General features: G+C 41.2%; 1 protein-coding gene across 1 annotated transcript in view; it reads left to right on the top strand.

Moving 5' to 3' along the window:
• Positions 1–23031, top strand: part of LOC112068062 (ALK tyrosine kinase receptor-like) — an 81662-nt gene that overhangs the window by 30980 nt on the left and 27651 nt on the right. Inside the window, 7 exon segments of the mRNA XM_070438008.1 lie at positions 1014–1112; positions 1520–1678; positions 2865–3179; positions 5561–5674; positions 16002–16188; positions 19377–19386; positions 19388–19468. Of these exon segments, the coding sequence (XP_070294109.1) occupies positions 1014–1112; positions 1520–1678; positions 2865–3179; positions 5561–5674; positions 16002–16188; positions 19377–19386; positions 19388–19468 (965 nt within the window).

The following is a 23031-nucleotide window of genomic DNA, read 5'->3' as shown; positions in this document are numbered from 1 at the left end:
TGGAGCTCTGTCAGAATGACCATCGGGTTCTTGGTCACCTCCCTGAGGTCTTTGGGTCCTTCAATGCTGCAGAAATGTTTTGGTACTCTTCCCCAGATCTGTGCCTCGACACAATCCTGTCTTGGAGCTCTACTTACAATTCCTTCGACCTCATGGCTTGGTTTCTACTCAGACATGCACTGTCATTCGTGGGACCTTTATATAGACAGGTGTGTGCCTTTCAATTGAATTTACCACAGGTGGACTCCAATCAAGTTGTAGGAACATCTTAAGGATGATCAATGGAAACAGGATGCACCTGAGCTCAATTTAGAGTCTCATAGAAAAGGGTTTGAATACTTATGTAAATAATGTATTTATGTTTTTTTATTTGTAATAACTTTGCAAAAATGTCTAAGAACCTGCTTTCGCTTTGTCATTATATGGTATTGTGTGTAGATTGATGAGGGGAAAAAATKATTGAATCAATTTTAGAATAAGACTGTAACGTAACAAAATGTGGAAAAGTGAAGGGGTCTGAATACTTTCCGAATGCACTCTAYAACAGCATATGACATATCTTCTTGTCTTAACATATAGATTGTAGATGTCATGTAGATTTTCTTATCTGATCACCTTATCTGTCAATTTGTCATTGTTGGTCCATAAAACTTTATTATCATTATTTATCATTAGATAATATCATCAGGTAGCATTTTAGATGAAATTAAACCTACTGTACATATCAGGGGTGTCAAACTAGTTCCATGGCGGGCCTAGTGTCTGCGGGTTTTTGAATTTTCCTTTCAATGAAGACCTAGACAACCAGGTGAGGGGAATTATTTACTAAYAAGTGACCTTAATTCATCAATCAAGTACAGGAGGAGGGAGGAGGAGGAGCGAAAACYTGCAGACAATCGTCCCTTCGTGGAATGAGTTCGACACCTGCTATATACCATGGAGGTACTCTGTAGTAAGTTCACTGACTGATTGTGTCATTTTATTACCACGACCATCCGCTTCACTTTCTCTAGGTGGCAACACCTCTGAAGCAAATGACCCAAAGCAGGACGGAGATGACGGCTCCTCTTTCACCAACCCAGATGGAGAGATCTTCCTGGATGCTCTGAAAGGTAACAGATGATGAAATGAGAGACAATTACAGTGCACTGTCTATGAACTATAGGGCGGCGACCGGCAAGGTAGAGGTTAGTGAGGCGGACCAGTAGTAAGGTTGCTGGTTCAAGTTTCAGGCAGGGTGATGGTGGGAATTGAACTGGCAATCGAAGGTCTGCTGGTGTCTGCTTCCAGGTACCTTTCACTACTGTTGTGCCCTTGAGCAAAATGCTGCTCTGCAGTTGACACTGTGCTGCTCCCAGCCTATTCTATTCTATTATTTTCTATTCTAGTATATGTAGGTTATTGCATCTGGAACATTGTATATTGTGGGTTGAGGAATAAAGCAAAGGGGCAGCATATACGGTAAGACATCTGCACGGAGCATATCCTTTGACCATTTCCTGTGTCTGTGCCTGTATAGGGATGGAAAGTGATGGAGAGGTGATCATCTGCCCCGTGCAGAACTGTAGCCACTGTGAGACGGGCGAGTGTCATGAGAACGAGGAGGGGACAATATGTTACTGTGACGAGGACCTCGTACTTGCCCCCGACGGTGTCTCTTGTGTCAATGCATCAACAGGTCAGAGACACACACACTCTCTCTCACTCTCATACACACACACACACACACACACACACACACACACACACACACACACACACACACACACAACCACCCACACACACAACCTTTGTAATATAACAATCAGAGATGTACAGTGGGGGAGAACAAGTATTTGATACGCTGCCGATTTTGCAGGTTTTCCTACTTACAAAGCATGTAGAGGTTAATTTTATCATAGGTACACTTCAACTGTGAGAGACGGAATCTAAACAAAAAAATCCAGAAAATCACATTGTATGATTTTTAAGTAATTAATTTGCATTTTATTGCATGACATAAGTATTTGATCACCTACCAACCAGTAAGAATTCCGGCTCTCGCAGACCTGTTAGTTTTTCTTTAAGAAGCCCTCCTGTTCTCCACTCATTACCTGATTAACTGCACCTGTTTGAACTCGTTACCTGTATAAAAGACACCTGTCCACACACTCAAACAGACTCCAACCTCTCCACAATGGCCAAGACCAGAGAGCTGTGTAAGGACATCAGGGTTAAATTGTAGACCTGCACAAGGCTGGGATGGGCTACAGGACAATAGGCAAGCAGCTTGGTGAGAAGGCAACAACTGTTGGCGCAATTATTAGAAAATGGAAGACGTTCAAGATGACGGTCAATCACCCTCGGTCTGGGGCTCCATGCAAGATCTCACCTCGTGGGGCATCAATGATCATGAGGAAGGTGAGGGATCAGCCCAGAACTACACGGCAGGACCTGGTCAATGACCTGAAGAGAGCTGGGACCACAGTCTCAAAGAAAACCATTAGTGACACACTACGCCATCATGGATTAAAATCCTGCAGCGCACACAAGGTCCCCCTGCTCAAGCCAGCGCATGTCCAGGCCCGTCTGAAGTTTGCCAATGACCATCTGGATGATCCAGAGGAGGAATGGGAGAAGGTTATGTGGTCTGATGAGACAAAAATAGAGCTTTTTGGTCTAAACTCCACTCGCCGTGTTTGGAGGAAGAAGAAGGATGAGTACAACCCCAAGAACACCATCCCAACCGTGAAGCATAGAGGTGGAAACATCATTCTTTGGGGATGCTTTTCTGCAAAGGGGACAGGACGACTGCACCGTATTGAGGGGAGGATGGATGGGGCCATGTATTCCAGAGATCTTGGCCAACAACCTCCTTCCCTCAGTAAGAGCATTGAAGATSGGTCGTGGCTGGGTCTTCCAGCATGACAACGACTCGAAACACACAGCCAGGGCAACTAAGGTGTGGCTCCGTAAGAAGCATCTCAAGGTCCTGGAGTGGCCTAGCCAGKCTCCAGACCTGAACCCAATAGAAAATCTTTGGAGGGAGCTGAAAGTCCGTATTGCCCAGCGACAGCCCCGAAACCTGAAGGATCTGGAGAAGGTCTGTATAGAGGAGTGGGCYAAAATCCCTGCTGCAGTGTGTGCAAACCTGGTCAAGAACTGCAGGAAACTTATGATCTCTGTAATTGCAAACAAAGGTTTCTGTACCAAATATTAAGTTCTGCTTTTCTGATGTATCAAATACTTATGTCATGCAATAAAATGCAAATTAATTACTTAAAAATCATACAATGTGATTTTCTGGATTTTTGTCTATAAAAATTACAGACCTCTACATGCTTTGTAAGTAGGAAAACCTGCAAAATCGGCAGTATGTGCCTTGCTCAATTTGATGACTATAATAGAATTCTACATATAAATTCAAACATAATTAACCTTCCTTAAATCATCCTCTTAAAGTAATCTATTAGCAGGGGTTATATACTTTATTGAATCTTACTCATAGGACATGCTTTTTAATGGTGTAGTAATAATGCACTAATTGTTATAATTTTTTTGATAAATTCTTAGGATAGCTTGTAACTTCAGGTATCTACATTATGTTAGAGGTGAAATCATTGTTCCATATTACTTTTCCAGACTTGGGTCAAAAAACATAAGTCACATACTTTTAAAAACTTCAAAGGTTAGTTATATTTTAATGTGTGCTTGATTGACCTTGGAGTTTGCATTTTGTAGACTATAACATTGGTGACCATTGTGCAGCACATGTAAAGTATTGACATAATATGCCGTATGCAGGTGCTAATAGAAGTTTATAATGGTTCTTGTCTGGGTAAACAAAGATTCTGAGCCAACACAAAAAATTATCCAACACCAAAAGATGACTGCAACAATAATATATTCTGTAGTGGTTGGCACCAATAGCGAACATTTTATACGATATAGCTCTCAGAAAATTCACACCAGGCACAATGGGCAATCAGCAAGCAGATGTATGGACTTAACAGAGCTGTGGAAGTCAACAGAAAAGKAAGTTTTTTTTATATAGCCGATATCTAGAATTATTGTATCGTAAAAAAATTCAGCTGATATTGGAATAGATTTTCCATATTTGTAGCCATCCATAGGATTAGCAATTAGAACTCGTGCCCATCATCGTACCCATCACTAATATTCACTTAATTTTGTGATGCTTTTTGTCATGACTGTCCTGTAAGGGCCTGAATTGGTCAGATCAGCTTGGCAATGGATCACAATAACCAGACCCTCTCTCACCCACAGAAGAGGGGAGGAGGGAGCTGGTGGGGGATTAACACCTCACCTACTGTAACTTGAAAAGTATATACACTAGGTGTATGAAGTCTCCATCCTCTAAGTTGTATTTTAAATATGACAAATTATGAAAGTATTTGTCTTAAGATAGSAATGTGATTTTAGGAGCCATAAGAGATCATTTCTCTCCTATAAACTTTGCACAGTAAGTAGCCACGCCCCGAGTGAAGTCAGAGAGAGTGTCAGCCTGACAGAACCGTCCCTGTTGACWAGAGTGCATAAAAGGATTGGTAAAGAAATTAACATGGAGAACAGAGAGATTTTAGCTGCAGCTCACGTCCAAAGTGGTTCGATCTCTGAATATCAACACGAGGTAGAGGCGAGAAACTCCCCTCCTGGAAAATMACTGGTACAGCTGAATAGCTGTCCTAAGTAAGGTATCTAGAAAAGCACATTTAAGTGGGACCATTCTACTACTCTTCAAACCATCCTATTCTACTACCCTTCTCAAATCACCATATTCAACTACTATCATCACCAATGGGAACCGTCGAAACGGCTGGCTAGCCTATCATCCAAGGAGCATCTTCCAGAGTGAACAACAGTAGAAGAGGGGGGGACCCCTTTTGGACAATCAGAGCCTTACAAGCGTTCCGCTGAAATCCCAACACCCTTCCTAAGGAGGGCTGGTACCGACAGAGATCCACAGCGAACAGAGGCATTTAAGCGTAAATATATTCATGATTTCGTACTCCAAACGGGCGGCGGTTCGTGTGCAAAGTATATGATTACTGTGAGAGTAGTTCCTAAAATGTATCGACGATAAGTGTCTCTTTCTCTCTCGATCTACATCTCCTTCATAACATGCCGCCATATGTTGTGTCAGTCCGCTAGGGACCTTTTCGTAATGTATTAAGTGTGTATGTTTATCCTATGTTATCATTTAGTTAGCTAGTAAATAAATAATTAAACCAATTTGTGTAGTACTGAATTAGTAAGGCTGGGTTTTTTGCAGATACAGGAGGTTACGACTGTTCAGAATGATGATATGATACGAGGTTATGATTAATACGTTGGATGTGATAGAGTTTCATTCGGGAGATGGTAATTCTTTAAACAACCACTCTCGTGGTGCCCCAAATTCCTAATGAGTTAATTGTTACATGATTCATTTAATCGGGAATAATTAAAGATAGTTAGTTATTTTGATAAATAACAGTCATCAGATGATTGAAAGTAAATGCACAACATCTTCTAATAAGATGTACTTGACCCAGATCTGAACTCTTCTCTCCCCTGGCAGAGGTGTCTCCCCTGCCGCCCCAGCCCTCCCTGTCCCATCTGGCCCTGAGTCTGTCTGTGGGGACCTCAGCCCTCATCGCTGCCCTGCTGCTAGCTGTGTCTGGAGTCATGATCAGTGAGTGGTGAAATGCGTCGGATACACACCTATGGTTGTGTGCACACACACACACACACACGCAAGCTTACGCGGACTCACACAGGCACACAACTTTTGGTGTAAGGCCTATTAAAAACATGTAGGTATCTATACATACTGTGAGAACACAACCCACACCATTACATGTGAACATGTTATGTGCGCACAAGCACACGTATGTGCATACACACACACACTCAGGAAGATTGATGCACACAGACTAGGTACTTTGATGGATCAATGGCTGATCCTTCGCAGACCTTACACGTCATCAGAGTGCGACGTATGTTTGTTGTTGTTGAACGCTGTTGAACGCCGAAACCTGAACTAGAGACCTCGAGTTTAAAAGCTGACAGTAATTTAATATACTTTTATTTTGGATGCTGCGGCTCTGTTGGGCTTAGTTGCTCTGAGCAATGCTGTCTGTCCCGGGATCCTGCCAGATTCCGCATGGGGGGATAGACACGGAAGCCTAGCTGGCTCTGCAGTTTCAAATGGAGGTCGCTATTGAACATTTCCAGCGTTGCAGGAGCTGTGTTTACTTTGCTTTGTTCCGGGACAACGTGGACAGTGCTGACTTTCAATGTAGCATCTGCTTGCTTGCGGAGGACTACAGGAGGGAAGTGGCTGACACCTACATATCCAAGTATATCGGATCAAATTATGAAAGACAAGAATTGTACTTTTGAATTCCGTAAAAAAATTGTTGTTATCCATCAACAATGACAAGCCACCGGGGTCTGACAATTGGATGGAAAATTACTGAGGATGATAGCAGACAATATTGCCACTCCTAGTTGCCACATCTTCAATTTAAGCCTACTAGAAAGTGTGTGTCCTCAGGCCTGGAGGGAAGCTAAAGTCATTCCGCTACCCAAGAATGGTAAAGCCCCCATTATTGGCTCAAAAAGCTGACCAATCAGCCTGTTACCAACCCTTGTGTTTGACCAGATAAAATGCTATTTCACAGTAAACAAATTGACAACTGGCTTTCAGCACACTTATAGGGAAGGACACTCAACAAGCACAGCACTTACACAAATGACTGATGATTGGCTGAGAGAAATKGATGATAAAATGATTGTGGGGCTCTCTTGTTAGACTTCAGTGCAGCTTTTGACATTATCAACCAGTCTGCTGCTTGAAAAACGTATGTGTTATGGCTTTACACCTTCTGCTATAATGTATATAAAGAGTTACTTGTTTAACAGAACACAGAGGGTGTTATGGCTTTACACCCCCTGCTATAATGTGGATAAAGAGTTACCTGTCTAACAGAACACAGAGGGTGTTCTTTAATGGAAGCCTCTCAAACATAATCCAGGTAGAACCAGGAATTCCCCAGGGTAGCTGTTTAGGCCCCTTGCTTTTTTCAATCTTTACTAACGACATGCTATTGACTTTGAGTAAAGCCATGTTTGCGGATGACTCAACACTATACAAGGCAGCTACCACAGCGACTGAAATGACTGCAACACTTAACAAAGAGTTGCGGTTAGTTTCAGAGTGGGTGAAAAGGAATAAGTTAGCCTTAAATATTTCTAAAACTAAAAGCATTGTATTTGGGACAAATCATTCTCCTAACCCTAAACCTCAACTAAATATTGTAATAAATAATGTGGAAATTGAGCAAGTTGAGATGAYTAAACTGCTTGGAGTAACCCTGGATTTTAAACTGTCATGGTCAAAGTATACTGATACAACAGTAGCTAAGATGGGGAGAAATCTGTCCATAATAAAGCGCTGCTTTGACTTCTTAACAACACTATCAACAAGGCAGGTACTACAGGCCCTACTTTTGTCAATCCTTGACTACTGTTCAGTCATGTGGTCAAGTGCCACAAAAAATGACTTAGGAAATTGCAATTGGCTCAGAACAGGGCAGCACGGCTGGCCCTTGGATGTACACAGAGAGCTAATATTAATAATATGCATGTCAATCTCTCCTGGCTCAAAGTGGAGGAGAGATTGACATGTTGAATGCACTGAGCTGTCTGTTTGAACTACTGGCACACAGCTCGGACACCCATGCATACCCCACAAGACATGCCACAAGAGGTCTCTTCACAGTCCATAGACTATGGGAAGCGCACAGTACTACATAGAGCCATGACTACATGGAATTCTATTCCACATCAAGTAACTGATGCAAGCAGTAAAATGTTATTTAAGAAACAGATTCAAAAAACACCTTATGGAACAGCAGGGACTGTGAAGCAACACAAACATAGGCATGCATGCATACACGATAACGTACACACTATACACACACATACACATGGATTTAGAACTGTAGATATGTGGTTGTGGTGGAGTAGGGGCCTGAGGGCACATAGTGTGTTGTAAAATCTGTGAATGTATTGTACTGTTTTTAAAATTGTATAAACTGCCTTAATTTTGCTGGACCCCAGGAAGAGTAGCTGCTGCCTTGGCAGCATCTAATGTGAATCCATATTAAATACAAATACACACAATCACATCATTTCATTTTCTTTCTGCACAAACACCCACTTTTCCACACTGCCACTCACTAAGGCTGTAGATCGCACGCAGACACATGCACTTGCTCATTAAGCCATCAAGCCAACATTTCTATGTATTATGTTTAAATAATTTTAAAATAATGTTTACATTTATATATTGAAAGGTTTCTGGTTTGCTCAGTTAATTTATTCCATTTCTTTATTGCTCTAAATCGAAATGTTCTTTTGCCTATTTCTCTTTTCTGTCTGGACAACGCATAGATGGTGGACAATCTATTCCTAGTATTTACGGAATGTCTATGTCTTACCAACTGAATACCGTTGTGAATAGAACTTGGCCGTTTTAAATTATGTATATTATGAAATAAAATAAGCATGTTCCTTTCAATTATCTTATCGATTGATGACCAACCAAGAACACTGCGCATGACTGCAACAGAAGAACCATATCTCCACCTTAAAACAATCCTTGCTGCTTTGTTCTGTGCATTCTGCAGCCTCCTAACTTCACTTGATGATGCATTTCCCCAGACCACAGAACAGTTGTCACGTTCCTGACCTTATTTCCTTTGTTCAGTCTTTGTTTAGTTGGTCAGGACGTGAGCTGGGTGGGCATTCTATGTTATGTGTTTTTATGTTTGGTTTAGGGTTGTCTAACTAGCCTGATATGGTTCTCAATCAGAGGCAGGTGTTTTAAGTTGTCTCTGATTGGGAACCATATTTAGGTAGGCTGTTCTCACTGTTTGTTTGTGGGTGATTGTTCCTGTTCGTGCGTTCATTGTTTTTTGATTGTTCACTTGTTCAGGACTGTAGCGTCGTTGGTTTCGTTTTGTTTATTGTTTTGTTCGTCTAGAAAAGTATTCTAATAAATATGGATACATACCACGCTGCATATTGGTCTGATCCTTGCTCCTCCTCAGACGAGAAAGATTACGACGAGCGTTACAACAGTAGTTCACCTGACTCTCAATTAATGCAAGAATTTTTCCTGGTAAATATTTAGCTATTCTTCTGATTATGCATGCTGTTTTAATATTTTTTTTTACATAGATTAGTTATTTGAGACGACCATGATAAGCAGTTGTCTAGCTGCACTCACAATAGTTTGGTTTCTGCCACTTCTTCAATTTGTACTCCTCCCATACTTAATTGTATCCCATGCTGTTTTGGCCTTTTCCTAGTGGAACAGACCAACATAACTTTGGTTTTCTTGGTGTTTAAAACAAGTTTGTTTTGGCAAACCCACTCCCTAATATTCTCCAAATCTCCTTGTAAAGCTTGCTGTACCTGTTGAACTGATTGTCTTGCTGCATAAATTGTAGTATCATCTGCAAATATAGTAGCTTGAGATTCAGCTAAGGCATAGGGAAGGTCATAGGTATATATTAAATAGAGAAGTGGCCCAAGGCAGCTGCCCTGCGGTATTCCACAGTTTAACATATAAGGGGAAGAAAATGAACCATTGATATAGGTGGACTGTTTCCTGTCAGTTAGATATGACTGTACCCAATTCAATGCTACCTCCTTAAAACCATAATGCATTAATTTTGTCAAAATTATTTAATGATCCACTAAATCAAATGCTGCACTGAAATCTAAAAATAGTACACCCACAAACKTGCCATTATCCATAGCATTGAGCCACTGRTCAGTCATGTCAACCAATGCAGTGGTAGTGGAATAAGCCTGCTGATTGGCTGTAATCAGATCATTCTTTTCCATGTACTCCCATATTTGTCTACCTACAATACCCTCCAATATCTTACTGAGTGTAGGGAGTAGACTAATTGGTCGACTATTGGCAGGAGTAATGGGTTCTTTGCAGTCTTTCGGAATAGGACACAGTTTCTCATGCTTCCATACATTTGCTAACATCCCCTTTTCCAGTGACCAATTAAATATGTATCTCAGTGGAACTGCAATCTGGGGAGCAGCACAGCGAAGCAATTTTTTTTCTCCATAAGACCATAACCTGTAGATTTACCATCAGGTAATGACTTCAATAGGTTTAACACCTCCTCCACTGACACCGTTTGCAGACTAAAAGAGCAGATCTTGTTGCTCATAATATGATCATCAATCCATTGGACAATAGCTTGTCTGGAAGAATGTATGTTTACATTGTTGCTCAGTAAATAAATTTTCTTTGTAAAAAAATCTGCAAAATGATTGGCAATATCAACTGGTTTTGTTATTATTCTCCCGTCAACTTCCACACTAGATGGGCATGATGAGATAGATGTACCAAGTAAGCCCTTAACTGTGTTCCATACCATTTTAGAATCATTTTTACAATCAATAAAAGTATTGTTGTAAAATAACTTTTTTTTCTTTCGATTCAATTTAACTGCATAATTACGTAATGTTCTATAATTCTGTTCATCAATTTCTAATTTTGACTTGGCTGCTAAGACTTTTGCCATATTTCTTTGAGAAAAAGCCTCACCCAGTTCATCATCAATCCATGGAGATGGACGAGCACCAACTGTACTCTTTCTTATAGGGGCATGATGGTCCATTACCTCAGTGAGCAAATCAATAAAACATTCTGTAGCATGATTTAAATCATCCTCTAGATAAATCAGCTCCCAGGGTATAGCAGCCAATTCATTTAGAAATAGCTCATGATTAAATGTCTTCTCTTAACCACAATCCTAGGGGGTTTCTTTGGAACCTTGGTGTTCATGGTTATGGTCACAATATTATGGTCTGTCCAGCCCACTGGCATTGATCTGGCTTTTAAGCATTGCAATGGTATATTACAGAAAATCAGATCAATGCATGYGTCTGAACGATGACCCAACTTAATTGATGATCTAGTAGTATCATTAACCATTTGTTTCAAACCACAGTTCTTGGCATATCTCATCAATTTTGTTCTATTCGAATTATTGTGATCCTTCCAATTTATATTAAAATCACCCAAGATAAATACATCTCTGTTGCTATCTGTGGCCTGGTCAAACCCAGTACATAAGTCATCCAGATAGGACACCTTAGAGCTAGGAGGTCTATACACACATCCTACCAATATGGGTGCCTGGTGAGGCAGATGTACCTGAGCCCATAGTGCCTCTACTTGACATACATTAAGGTCATCCCTTCTCTTAAAGGTATATGATTCTGAATGTACAGTGCTCCACCCCCACCATTCCTATTCCTATCTCTTCTCAGTAGACTATATCTATGATTCCTGTCCCTTCTCAGTAGACTATATCTATGATTCCTGTCCCTTCTCAGTAGACTATATCGTTGAATGTTCATTTGCCCATCATTTACAGATGCATCTAAATGCGTTTCCGTCAAAGCCAAAATATGAAAATTATTTATGTTGACCAAGTTAATAAAAACCTAATGTATTTTGTTAGGAAGGCTACATACATTAACATGAGCTATATGCAGCCCTTTCCTTATCAAGTGGATGTAATGCCCGGGGTGTAGTGGAGGAAAGAGTCAGACGCAGGAGACAGAGAGTTCAGAGTAGCGTAACTTTTAATCACCACAAAGGTGAAACACGACGCCACTCCAATCAAATGCCCCAACATACAAGGGGAACAAAAAGTTCCGAAAATACAACTAGCACGAACCGTGACATACACGCATGTACAAACAGTACACAAAACAATCCCGCACACCCAACAGGCGGGCCTGCTGGGTAATAAAGCCCTACTAATCACCCTAACTAAAAACAGGTGTAACCAATAAACAAAAAAGGAGGGGGAGGAAAAAGTCAGTGGCAGCTAGTAGGACGGTGACGAYGACCGCCGAGCGCCACCCGAACAGGAAGGGGAGCCACCTTCGGTAGGAGTTGTGACAGTGGAGATCAATAGAGCATGTATTCGTTATAGTTGAAGTTGTCATGATACACGACAACACACAAACTCAAATTTGAACATTAAATTAAAATAGCCAGGGAGTTACTCCAGAGTCCCGATACAATTGCCCGTTGATATAAAGTTTATCCATCCATCACCATGGAGACTCGTTGAAGGTTAACTTCAGTATTCTAAACACTCTTTCTTAACCATGTCTTAGTAAGGACCAACACATCTGGATTGGACCTGTGAATCTACACTTTCAATTGATCCATTTTAGGTAATAAGCTTCTAGTGTTAATGTGCAGGAAACCCCGGCTTTTACGAGAGCAGAAATCAGTGAAGCAGATATTAGAGCACAAATCAGAATTGGGGCAAGCAACAGTAGATGGGCCAGGGTGTACATGCACATTTCCAGATATCATCAACAGTAGTACAATCAAGGCACGCCAGAGGACAGGGAGAGCTCTGCAATGTTGATTTATGACATTTGAATGTGCATTATATGGCAACAAAATCATATACAGCAATTTCATCAGGTAACATGAATACAAAGCCGGCGAGAGGTGGTTATGATGGGAGGCCAAAAGTCTGTGTAAGCATTAAAGAGTCAGAGTCCCGAGTGTGGGAACAAACATAGTCTGTCCCACAGTTGGGTAAACCGTGGGACTAAGCAAATTGCCTACCAGTAAGGTATGTCCCTTGTACCTTAAGTTACAGATATATAATTGTAACCCAGTTCACACCTCAGATAGTACCTTTCTTACATACAGTGCATTCAGAAAGTATTCAGACCTTAACCTTTTCCACATTTTGTTACGTTACAGCCTTATTCTCAAATTGATTAAATAAAAAATAAAAACTCATCAATCTTCACACAATACCCCCTAATGACAAAGCAAAACAGGCTTTTCTGTACCTTTTTATAACTTTCTTCAATATATTGCTTTTCTGGTTAGTACCATCAAGAGTTGAGGGTACACAAAATATGTGTGTACCCTAGGAAACAGAAATGTTCCTTCACTGTATGTTGAGAGTGTGATAATTAATCAAAAAAATGTTGGATACAAAAATGTACCATTCTACTCTTTATCCGTACATGTACACTAAAAAGTACTGAACAGTACCATGAGATCATGAAGTACATTATGTGTATTTTTAAATTTTTGTACGTCAGGGAACAATTCCATACCCTTATTTATAGGAGTAGGGTGTGTGTGTCTTTGTGTGTGTGTTAGTCAAGCTGCAGGTAGCCCGTCCGCAACTGCCCGACTATATGTGTAAATGTATATGTGAATAAGTGAAAATCGGGTGCCCACACTCAACCTGCAAATATAGAAACTGCGCTGTACAGTCAGTGATGGCAGACCGATTTTTAATGACAGAAGAGAATCTGAATTGATCTAATCATAGACAAGTTGACTAACAAATAGCCTGCCAAAATGTCAGAAATTATTAAGCAGAAGTCTATTTGTCTATAATTAGATAAATGCAGCTATTCTTCTGTCATTACTTGTTGCCGTAGGCGACGCGTGAGTTTCAAGTTTGGGGAAGCTAATTTTCAGCATAAAAATGCAACTTTATAATAAAGCATTCCATGCATCATTGAATTTGAAGACTTATGTAAGATAAACTAATGTGTTCAGTAGATGCGATTAGTCATAATTTAGGCTAATTATATAACTTAATCACTGTTTGCAATGAAATACTTCAATGCATGACTGAGCATGTAGTGGGGAAGAATAGGCCTAGGCTATAGGCAAGATACGTTTCGACTACACTTAATGTGACTGCAATTCCACTACATTTTTTATGACTGGAGACATTAGCAGAATCTTTTTAAATACGACTAAAATTACAGGATAGCCTACTGTAATGAACACTCATGGAGAAAAAAGTGTAGATTCACGCTCAGAGAGCAGCAGATGTTTATTAAGCCTTCACAGAAGGCAGGAATCGTGGTCACGGGCAATGGTCAAACAAAGGTAGGCAGTCAAACTCAATCAATACCTCACAACAGTACAAACAGAAAGAACTGAACTAAATATGCCTGGCTGGGCCGCTCTACTTTTCACTGAGTCGCAACTCGAAAATCATCTATTTGTTAGGCTTTAGGATGGCTGATAATAATGGCTGGAACAGAGTCAATGGAATGGCATCAAGCACATGGTTTCCATGTGGTTGATACCATTCCATTGAATCTATTACAGACATTATTATGAGCCGTCCTCGCCTCAGCAATTTCCTCAAGTACCCATCTGAACAGCAGCCTACAGTTTCCTTGACGTGCTATTTTGAAGTCCCCGTCTTGTCAAGGCACAGATCTGGGGAAGGGTACCAAAACATTTCTGCAGCATTGAAGGTCCCCAAGACCACAGTGGCCTCCATCATTCTTATATGGAAGAAGTTTGGAACCAATAAGACTCTTCCTAGAGCTGGCTGCCCGGCCAAACTGAGCAATCAGGGATGAAGGGCCTTGGTCAGGGAGGTGACCAAGAACCTGATGGTCACTCTGACAGACCTCCAGGGTTCCTCTGTGGAGATGGGAGAACCTTCCAGAAGGACAACCATCTCTGCAGCACTCCACCAATCAGGCCTTTGTGGTAGAGTGGCTAGACGGAAGCTCCTCCTCTGTAAAAGGCGCATGACAGCCCGCTTGGAGTTTGCCAAACAGCACCTAAAGGACTCTCAGACCATGAGAAACAAGATTCTCTGGTCTGATGAAACCAAAATTGAACTCTTTGGCCTGAATGCCAAGCGTCATGTCTGGAGGAAACCTGGCACCATTCCTACGGTGAAGCATGGTGGTGGCAACATCATGCTGTGGGGATGTACTTCAGCGGCAGGGACTGGGAGACTAGTTAGGATCGATGGAAAGATGAACAGAGCAAAGTACAGAGAGAACCTTGATGAAAACCTGCTCCAGAGCGCTCAGGACCTCAGACTGAGGCTAATGTTCACCTTGCAACAGGACAACGACCCTAAGCACACAGCCAAGACAACGCAGGAGTAGCTTTGTAAAAAGTCTCTGAATGTCCTTGAGTGGCCCAGCCAGAGCCCGGACTTGGACTCGATCAAACATCTCTGGAGAGACTTGAAAATAGCTGTGCAGCGACGTTCCCCATCCAACCTGAAAGAGCTTGAGAGGATCAGCAGAGAAGAATGGGAGAAACTCCCCAAATACAGGTGTGCCAAGCTTGTAGCGTCATACCCAAGAAGACTCAAGGCTGTAATCGCTGCCAAAGATGCTTCAACAAAGTACTTAGTAAAGGGTCTGAATACTTATGCAAATATCATACTTTAGTTTTGTATTTGTAATAAACTTTCTAAAAACCTGTCATTATGGGGTATTGTGTGTAGTTTGAAGAAAGGAAAAAACAAGCCTTCTTAATGTCTTATGGAGGCTTTATTATTTATGAAGCCTTAATAAAATATACTCCATTTAAAGAGTGGGCAAATAAGTATGTCTTCCTGCTCACTTTGTCATACAGTATCTACAGTATCACTACATATTAAGTGAAATGCACAAGTGGTTTTGAATGACTTCAGTTGATCCTAGAGACATGAAACTTTCACGATACAATAACTGGATTTTCCATTGGCATGGAAATATTTTTTTTTAGGTCACCATACAGCAGTTGTTCCTATCCTTTTTCAGTTACTGTAGCACCAACTGAATTTAGCTCTGCCCGTAGTACCCCTGAAGTACCCCATCGTGTGCATTTTACCTGTAGGCTTATGGTATCATAAGTCTTCCCAAGCATCCCCTGTGGATAGGCCAAGTACCCCCAGTGGTCCTAGTACCCCTGGTTGAGAACCACTACCATACAGAATACACAAAATCAATACACTATAATACAACATACAAGGGCACTGCACATGGAGGGGAATGACTGCTTTCAATTTATGTGAAAAATAATCCAGGACGCCGACATTCCTCATATTTTACATCCCTTCACATATCTGTCCATGTTTCCTCATAATATATTAATATTCTTGTCTATGCAGTGTACAGACGGAAGCACATAGAGCTGCAGTCCATTCAGCTGGAGCTCCAGAGCCCAGACTGTAAACTGAGCAAGCTGAGGGCCTCCACCATCATGACCGACTACAACCCCAACTACTGCTTCGCTGGGAAGACCGCCTCTGTCAACGACCTGAAGGAGGTGCCCCGACGCAACATCTCCCTCACCAGGTAAACTAGCCTGTAAAAATTGTCATAAACATTTACATTTACATTTAAGTCATTTAGCAGACGCTCTTATCCAGAGCGACTTACAAATTGGTGCATTCACCTTATGATATCCAGTGGAACAACCACTTTACAATAGTGCATCTAACTCTTTTAAGGGGGGGGGGGGGTTAGAGGGATTACTTTATCCTATCCTAGGTATTCCTTAAAGAGGTGGGGTTTCAGGTGTCTCCGGAAGGTGGTGATTGACTCCGCTGACCTGGCGTCGTGAGGGAGTTTGTTCCACCATTGGGGTGCCAGAGCAGAACAACTTCAATGTAATATATTCCATTYGGCAGATGCTTTTATCCAAAGCAGCTTACAGTCAAGCGTGGATAAATGTATTGCGTATGGCTGGTCCCGAGAATTGAACCCTCTATCCTGACATTGAAAGTGCCATGATCTACCAACTGAGCGACAGAGGACCACAACAAAAATAACTAGAATACGTTGTTGTTTTAAACTACACCCAACAATGAGTTTCTGTGTTACTTCCCTAACACTGACAAAGTGTAACAGCATCAGCTCTAATAAAGTCAGAATTTAAGTCAGAATTTCCCACACCCATGGAGTTAGGGTATTAACACTTTGAAAAGTATTATCTTAACACTATTTCGGTGGGTCACGTACTGTATACACACTAAGAAATGGTTTATTTTAACACTGTGGGTGTTAAAATTATTATCACAAATTTGCAGTGTAAATTTGCAACTCAGACTTTTGAAAGCATGGACATTTCATGTTCAGTATCACTAATTGGCTATAACAAAAAATCTGAGATGAGTTCAAATGGAATCAACAATGTTTTCGTGAAGTAGTGAAGGGGAAACAAAGCTTCCTGAAGCATTGAGGCTTTCCAGCCAATTCTGTTGAAAATAGGTTAATTACTCAAAGCTTTTATCAACAAAGTGTACACTAGTGACGCCTGTTGGTCAAAAGAATTTAGAGCAGCTAAATTATTGTAGATGACGTCCCACGCGCCGTAGCGCATGCACAGTATAGCCTTTTTGTCTTCTACTGGTTGTTCGACTAAATTAAGATTTGGACATCATTGATCATGTACTTCTGATAAAATTATACAGGAATCGGCACACTGTTTTGAAGTACACTGCTTAGCGATTTCGACGCATGTCTCTGTGCTTTGGTATCAAAAGTAACATCACTATTGTTTGGCATAAATTTCCGCCTGGGGCGAAACACAGTTGGTATTTGCTTCTCAAACTGCACAAGCAAAACTATTTGAAATACTTTACAAAGTACTTGGGAATAGAAATGGGGATGGGAGGCATAACATATGCCACTTCCCTGCTGAAAAAAACAGCATAGACCACCATACATTTCCAGCTGGTCAATGCTGGTCTATGCTTGTCCATGCTGGTCTATGCTGGTTGGTGCTGGTCGGATGCTGGTCAATCTGGCCTGATCAGCATGATCTAGCTGTTATGCTGGCAGCCCTAACTTTGTTCAAATTTCGCTGGTGACCAGCTTTCATTGTGTTTTTGCTGATGACCAGCCTTCGTTGTGTTTTCGCTGGTGACTAGCCTTCGTTGTGTTTTCGCTGGTGACTAGCCTTCGTTGTGTTTTCGCTAGTGACTAGCCTTCGTTGTGTTTTTGCTGGTGACCAGCCTTAGTTGTGTTTTTGCTGGTGACTAGCCTTCGTTGTGTTTTTGCTGGTGACCAGCCTTAGTTGAGTTTTGCTGGTGACTAGCCTTCGTTGTGCTTTTGCTGGTGACCAGCCTTAGTTGTGTTTTTTTGCTGGTGACAAGCCTTTGCTGTGTTTTGGGCACTTGTGACCAGCATAAGCAAAATCAGCATCAAGTCACATATTATGGCTTGCAAAGTGATATTTCATTCCTATTAGAATCCAGTCAGAGTAGATTCTCACATTCTCCATCATATTTCTCAGCATGCACTATTGCTGATTTTTAGAATTGTTTGTTTCAATGTCTGTGTTTTTGCATGTACATTGWTTGATGAATAAACCAATGAATTTCTCTTATGCTCCACAAAGATATAACATACATTTTTCTAAACCTGGGATGGGCAGCTGGCGGCCAATTTGTATGGATGTGGGTGCGTAGACCAAGAGCCACTGTGTCACCTCATGATGGGTTCTGTATTTTTGTTGCCCCCACCCCCATCAAAGTTGCCCATCCCTGTTTTAAACGAATCCAAATCTGCTAGTTGGACTTACTTCACCCATTACTGAAATGTATTCATCTTTCTAACCCTGGCAGTCATTATGAATGCAGATTGTGGGTGAATAAAAGTTCCAATTGTTGGATATCTACACTCAGGCTGAAATCCAAAAGGAATTAGAGATCACTTTACAGGCCAGCATAATGTGACTTGATGCTGGTACGCTGGTCACCAATGTCCCAAACACAGCGAAGGCTAGTCACCAACAAAAACACTATGAAGGCTGGTCTATGTTGTTTTTTTCAGCAGGGTTAGCAGACACATTTATACAACTCATAGTACAGTGAGTGCATACATGTTTAGCTTGTGAGCCCTGCAGGAATTGAACCTAAGACCTTTGATTTGCTAACACCATGCTCTTACGACTGAGCCACACAGGACCAGAAAGCATATCTTCTGCTGCCATTGAGTGGAATGTCACTTGTTCCTTCTGCTTTGCAAAGTAAAGTAATTCAGTAAAATGGACTTCCATGCTAAAATCGGAATTGTCCTCCAAATATCTGAAAACTGATCAACCTTATTTAAATATTATATGGACGGTAGTTTCATACGGTAGTTGCCTATACCGACCCACTGCAATGTTCTCACAAAGCACCAACATTACAGCTGACCCAGTGACCCCTGAAAGCCATGGCATTTATTGTTCGGAGGCGTCAGTACTTCAGATGTCAGAGAAGGTTACAGTACATCACGGTAAAAAGCTAAGCTAGCCACCTGCTGCACATACTGTCCATAGGCCCACTTTCCTTCCACTCAGTAATCAATGACCTCAACTGTAGAAAGATTACTAAGTGCTGTGTGTATGTGTGTGTGTTGTGTGTGTGTGTGTGTGTGTGTGTGTGTGGTGTGTGTGTGTGTGTGTGTTGTGTGTGTGTGTGTGTGTGTGTGTGTGTGTGTGTGTGTGTGTGTGTGTGTGTGTGTGTGTGTGTGTGGTGTGTTTGTGTGTGTGTGAGGGGTCTGGGAACATGGTGCCTTCGGTGAGGTGTATGAAGGGATGGCAGTGGGGATACCTGGAGAGTCCAGTCCCCTGCAAGTAGCAGTTAAGGTGAGCCCTGACACAAACAAACAAAACAACAAACAAACAAGCAAAACAACAAACAAACAAGCAACTTACAGACAGAATACACAGGGCCTCAAACATCACGAGTATCAGCAAGAATGTGTGTGTATTTTATTCAATAAGGGGGGAATTCCGACCCGAGTTAAGCTTGCGTAAATGGAATGTAATTCCCTTTTTATGCACTTTTCTCTAAATGCGTATTCTGACTTTGAACTTAAGCATGAGAACAGCATGCTACTCACCCACTATTAGTTTGGGGTGGAGATCAAAGAAATAAAATTGTGGCGGTGTGTCTTCAGATGAGCCGAATTCTGACCTTGACTTAATTACCTCATCATTTCACCACTTTTACGCACAAGGAAACAATGAATATAGTTCCAAGTGGAACAAAATCTAGTGTATTTTTTCCCTATATAAATAACACCATTCTCCATGCACTGTACTGTAATTTACTAACTGATAAGAGCTATTGATAACAGCTAGGTAAATTAGTAAGTCGTTTGGATAAGGGGATTGTAAATATAAATGACAATTGGTTTATATATGTATTTTACCTTATGGTCACTGGAGACAAATGTGAAACCAGTCATAAGGCAGCAAATTGAGGCATATCAGCATATCACGGTAGCCACCGTCGCTTATACACCATACATTCAGGACTGTCACTTTAGTGTTAGTTTCCTTTAAAAAAAATTGCATCATTCAATTACAACGTTAGTTTACCTTTTTTTCCCTCTGTCACGTTTGTGTGGTGGATCCTAAGGATCGCTAGCAATAGTGGGTCATATTAGGCTAAAGTATTACAAGGTGGGCTATAATTTGGGATATGTAGCCTATTTGAGTTACTATGAAAGGCAGACCATGTGTAGCAGTTTAAACCTGGAGCCTTACACACGGTTCACGACAGGTAAGAAGTCAAGTTTGAGAAATCTCACAGGTTTTGCATACCGGTATGCATTTTTCATCGAAACAAATATATATATATAAAAATAAAAAACTAGGACTGCTGGGCCTCTAGGCCCCTTCAAGCTAATGGCAGTCATTCTGACTGAAAAATTCTAACAGTGTAATTAATACTTGCATACAGTGCCTTGCAAAAGTATTCACCCCGCCTTGGCATTTTTCCTATTTTGTTGCCTTACAACCTGGAATTAAAATAGATTTGTTTTGTATTATTTGATTTACACAACATGCCTACCACCTTAAAGATGAAACATATGTTTTCTTGTGAAACAAACAAGAAATAAGACAAAAAAACTGAAAACTTGAGCGTGCATAACTATTCATCCCCCAAAGTCAATACTTTGTAGAGCCACCTTTTGCAGCAATTACAGCTGCAAGTCTCTTGGGGTATGTCTCTATAAGCTTGGCACATCTAGCCACTGGGATTTTTGCCCATTATTCAAGGCAAAACTGCTCCAGCAACTGCAATTTGGATGGGTTCTGCTGGTGAACAGCAATCTTCATGTCATACCACAGATTCTCAATTGGATTGAGGTCTGGGCTTTGGCTAGGCCATTCCAAGCCATTTGAATGTTTCCACTTAAACACTCGAGTGCTGCTTTAGCATTATGATTAGGGTAATTTTCCTGCTGGAAGGTGAACCTCCGTCCCAGTCTCAAATCTCTGGAAGACTGAAACAGGTTTCCCTCAAGACCTTCCCTGTATTTAGCTCCATCCATCATTCCTTCAATTCTGACCAGTTTCCCAGTCCCTGCCGATGAAAAACATCCCCACAGCATGATGCTGCCACCACCATGCTTCACTGTGGGGGTGGTGTTCTCGGGGTGATGAGAGGTGTTGGGTTTGTGCCAGACATAGTGTTTTCCTTGATGGCCTAAAAGCTCAATTTTAGTCTCATCTGACCAGAGTACCTTCTTCCATATGTTTGGGGAGTCTCCCACATGCCTTTTGACGAACACCAAACGAGTTTGCTTGTTTTTTTTTTTTTAAGCAATGGCTTTATTCCACTCTTCCGTAAAGCCCAGCTCTGTGGAGTGTACGGCTTAAAGTGGTTACGTGGACAGATCCTCCAATCTCCGCTGTGGAGCTTTGCAGCTCCTTCAGGGTTATCTTTGGTCTCTTTCTTGCTTCTCTRATTAATGTCCTTCTTGACTGGTCCGTGAGTTTTTGTCGGCGGCCCTCTCTTGGCAGGTTTGTTGTGGTGCCATATTCTTTCAAAWWWTKTTATAATGGATTTAATGATGCTCCGTGGGATGTTCAAAGTTTCAGATATTTTTTTATAACCCAACCCTCATCTGTACTTCTCCACAACTTTGTCGCTGACTTGTTTGGAGAGCTCCTTGGTCTTCATGGTGCCGCTTGGTGGTGCTCMTTGCTTAGTGGTGTTGCAGACTCTGGCGCCTTTCAGAACAGGTGTATATATACTGAGATCATGTGACAGATCATGTGACACTTAGATTGCACACAGGTGGACTTTATTTAATTAATTATGTGACTTCTGAAGGTAATTGGTTGTACCAGATCTTATTTAGGGGCTTAAGTGGGTGAATACATATGCACGCACCACTTTTCCATTTGTTTTTTATTTTTTATTTTTTGAAACAGGTTATTTTTTTCATTTCACTTCACCAATTTGGACTATTTTGTGTATGTCCATTACATGAAATCCAAATAGAAATCTATTTAAATTACAGGTTATAATGCAGGTTATAATGCAACAAAACAGAAAAACTGCCAAGGGGGGGTGAATACTTTTGCAAGGCACTGTATATGCTATCACAAAAATTATCATTTGGTTGTGTTTATGAAGGTCTTAGGTGACATTAGAATACGATACAAAACTATTTCAAATAACATAATAGTATTGTCATTAGTTTATGTTACTCTAGGCTATATGTAAAAACACAAATTCAAGGGTTTCAAGTGTCTTTGTTACATCTATGAAAGCATGTGTTGGAACGTGGGAACAGCACATTTTTATATCGGCAAAAAAAACAATACCCCAACCACCAAGACTCACGGTCAGCAAGACGCGCGGTCAAATGATGAAAACATCAGTAGCCTAAACATCATTATATGTGCCAAGTGTGCTTGATAAATAGTGACAATCTGCACAAAAGCAATAATGTAATTATAATGAACATAAGTGTCGATATGACAGCAGTCAAAAATAGTAAATTATTGTCAGCTCGTCCTTACATGGTGTGCCTTTTCATGCCTTACATGGTGTGCCTTTTCAATGGCATCAGTTGGAGCATGTCCATGTCACATCAACAACAAAAGCTTGTGAGTTACGTTTCTGATGTTGTCTTTTGCTTGAGATGTAGGGCTTGCTCCCTCAATGAAGACGTTTTATTCTGATAATCGTCATGTAGCATAGTCACTGGCTTGTTTTGTCCAAGCTGTCCCTTTCTCCCTCCTGTCTCACCGTTTCATTTGGTGGCTCAGTGCGCACCGTTCTGGCTTTTTTTGTGCTTATGCCTCGGAGTTGTAGACTCAGGCTGAGGCTCAAAATCAGAAGAATATGCATCCGATATGTCATGATTAATTTCACGAATTCAGGCTGTTCTGAGGGCAAAAGGGGG

The sequence above is a fragment of the Salvelinus sp. IW2-2015 genome, unplaced genomic scaffold (assembly GCF_002910315.2).
Source record: "Salvelinus sp. IW2-2015 unplaced genomic scaffold, ASM291031v2 Un_scaffold83, whole genome shotgun sequence".
Lineage (NCBI taxonomy): Eukaryota > Metazoa > Chordata > Actinopteri > Salmoniformes > Salmonidae > Salvelinus > Salvelinus sp. IW2-2015.
Note: the sequence above shows the minus strand (reverse complement) of the source record. Positions and strands in the feature narration are given on the sequence as shown.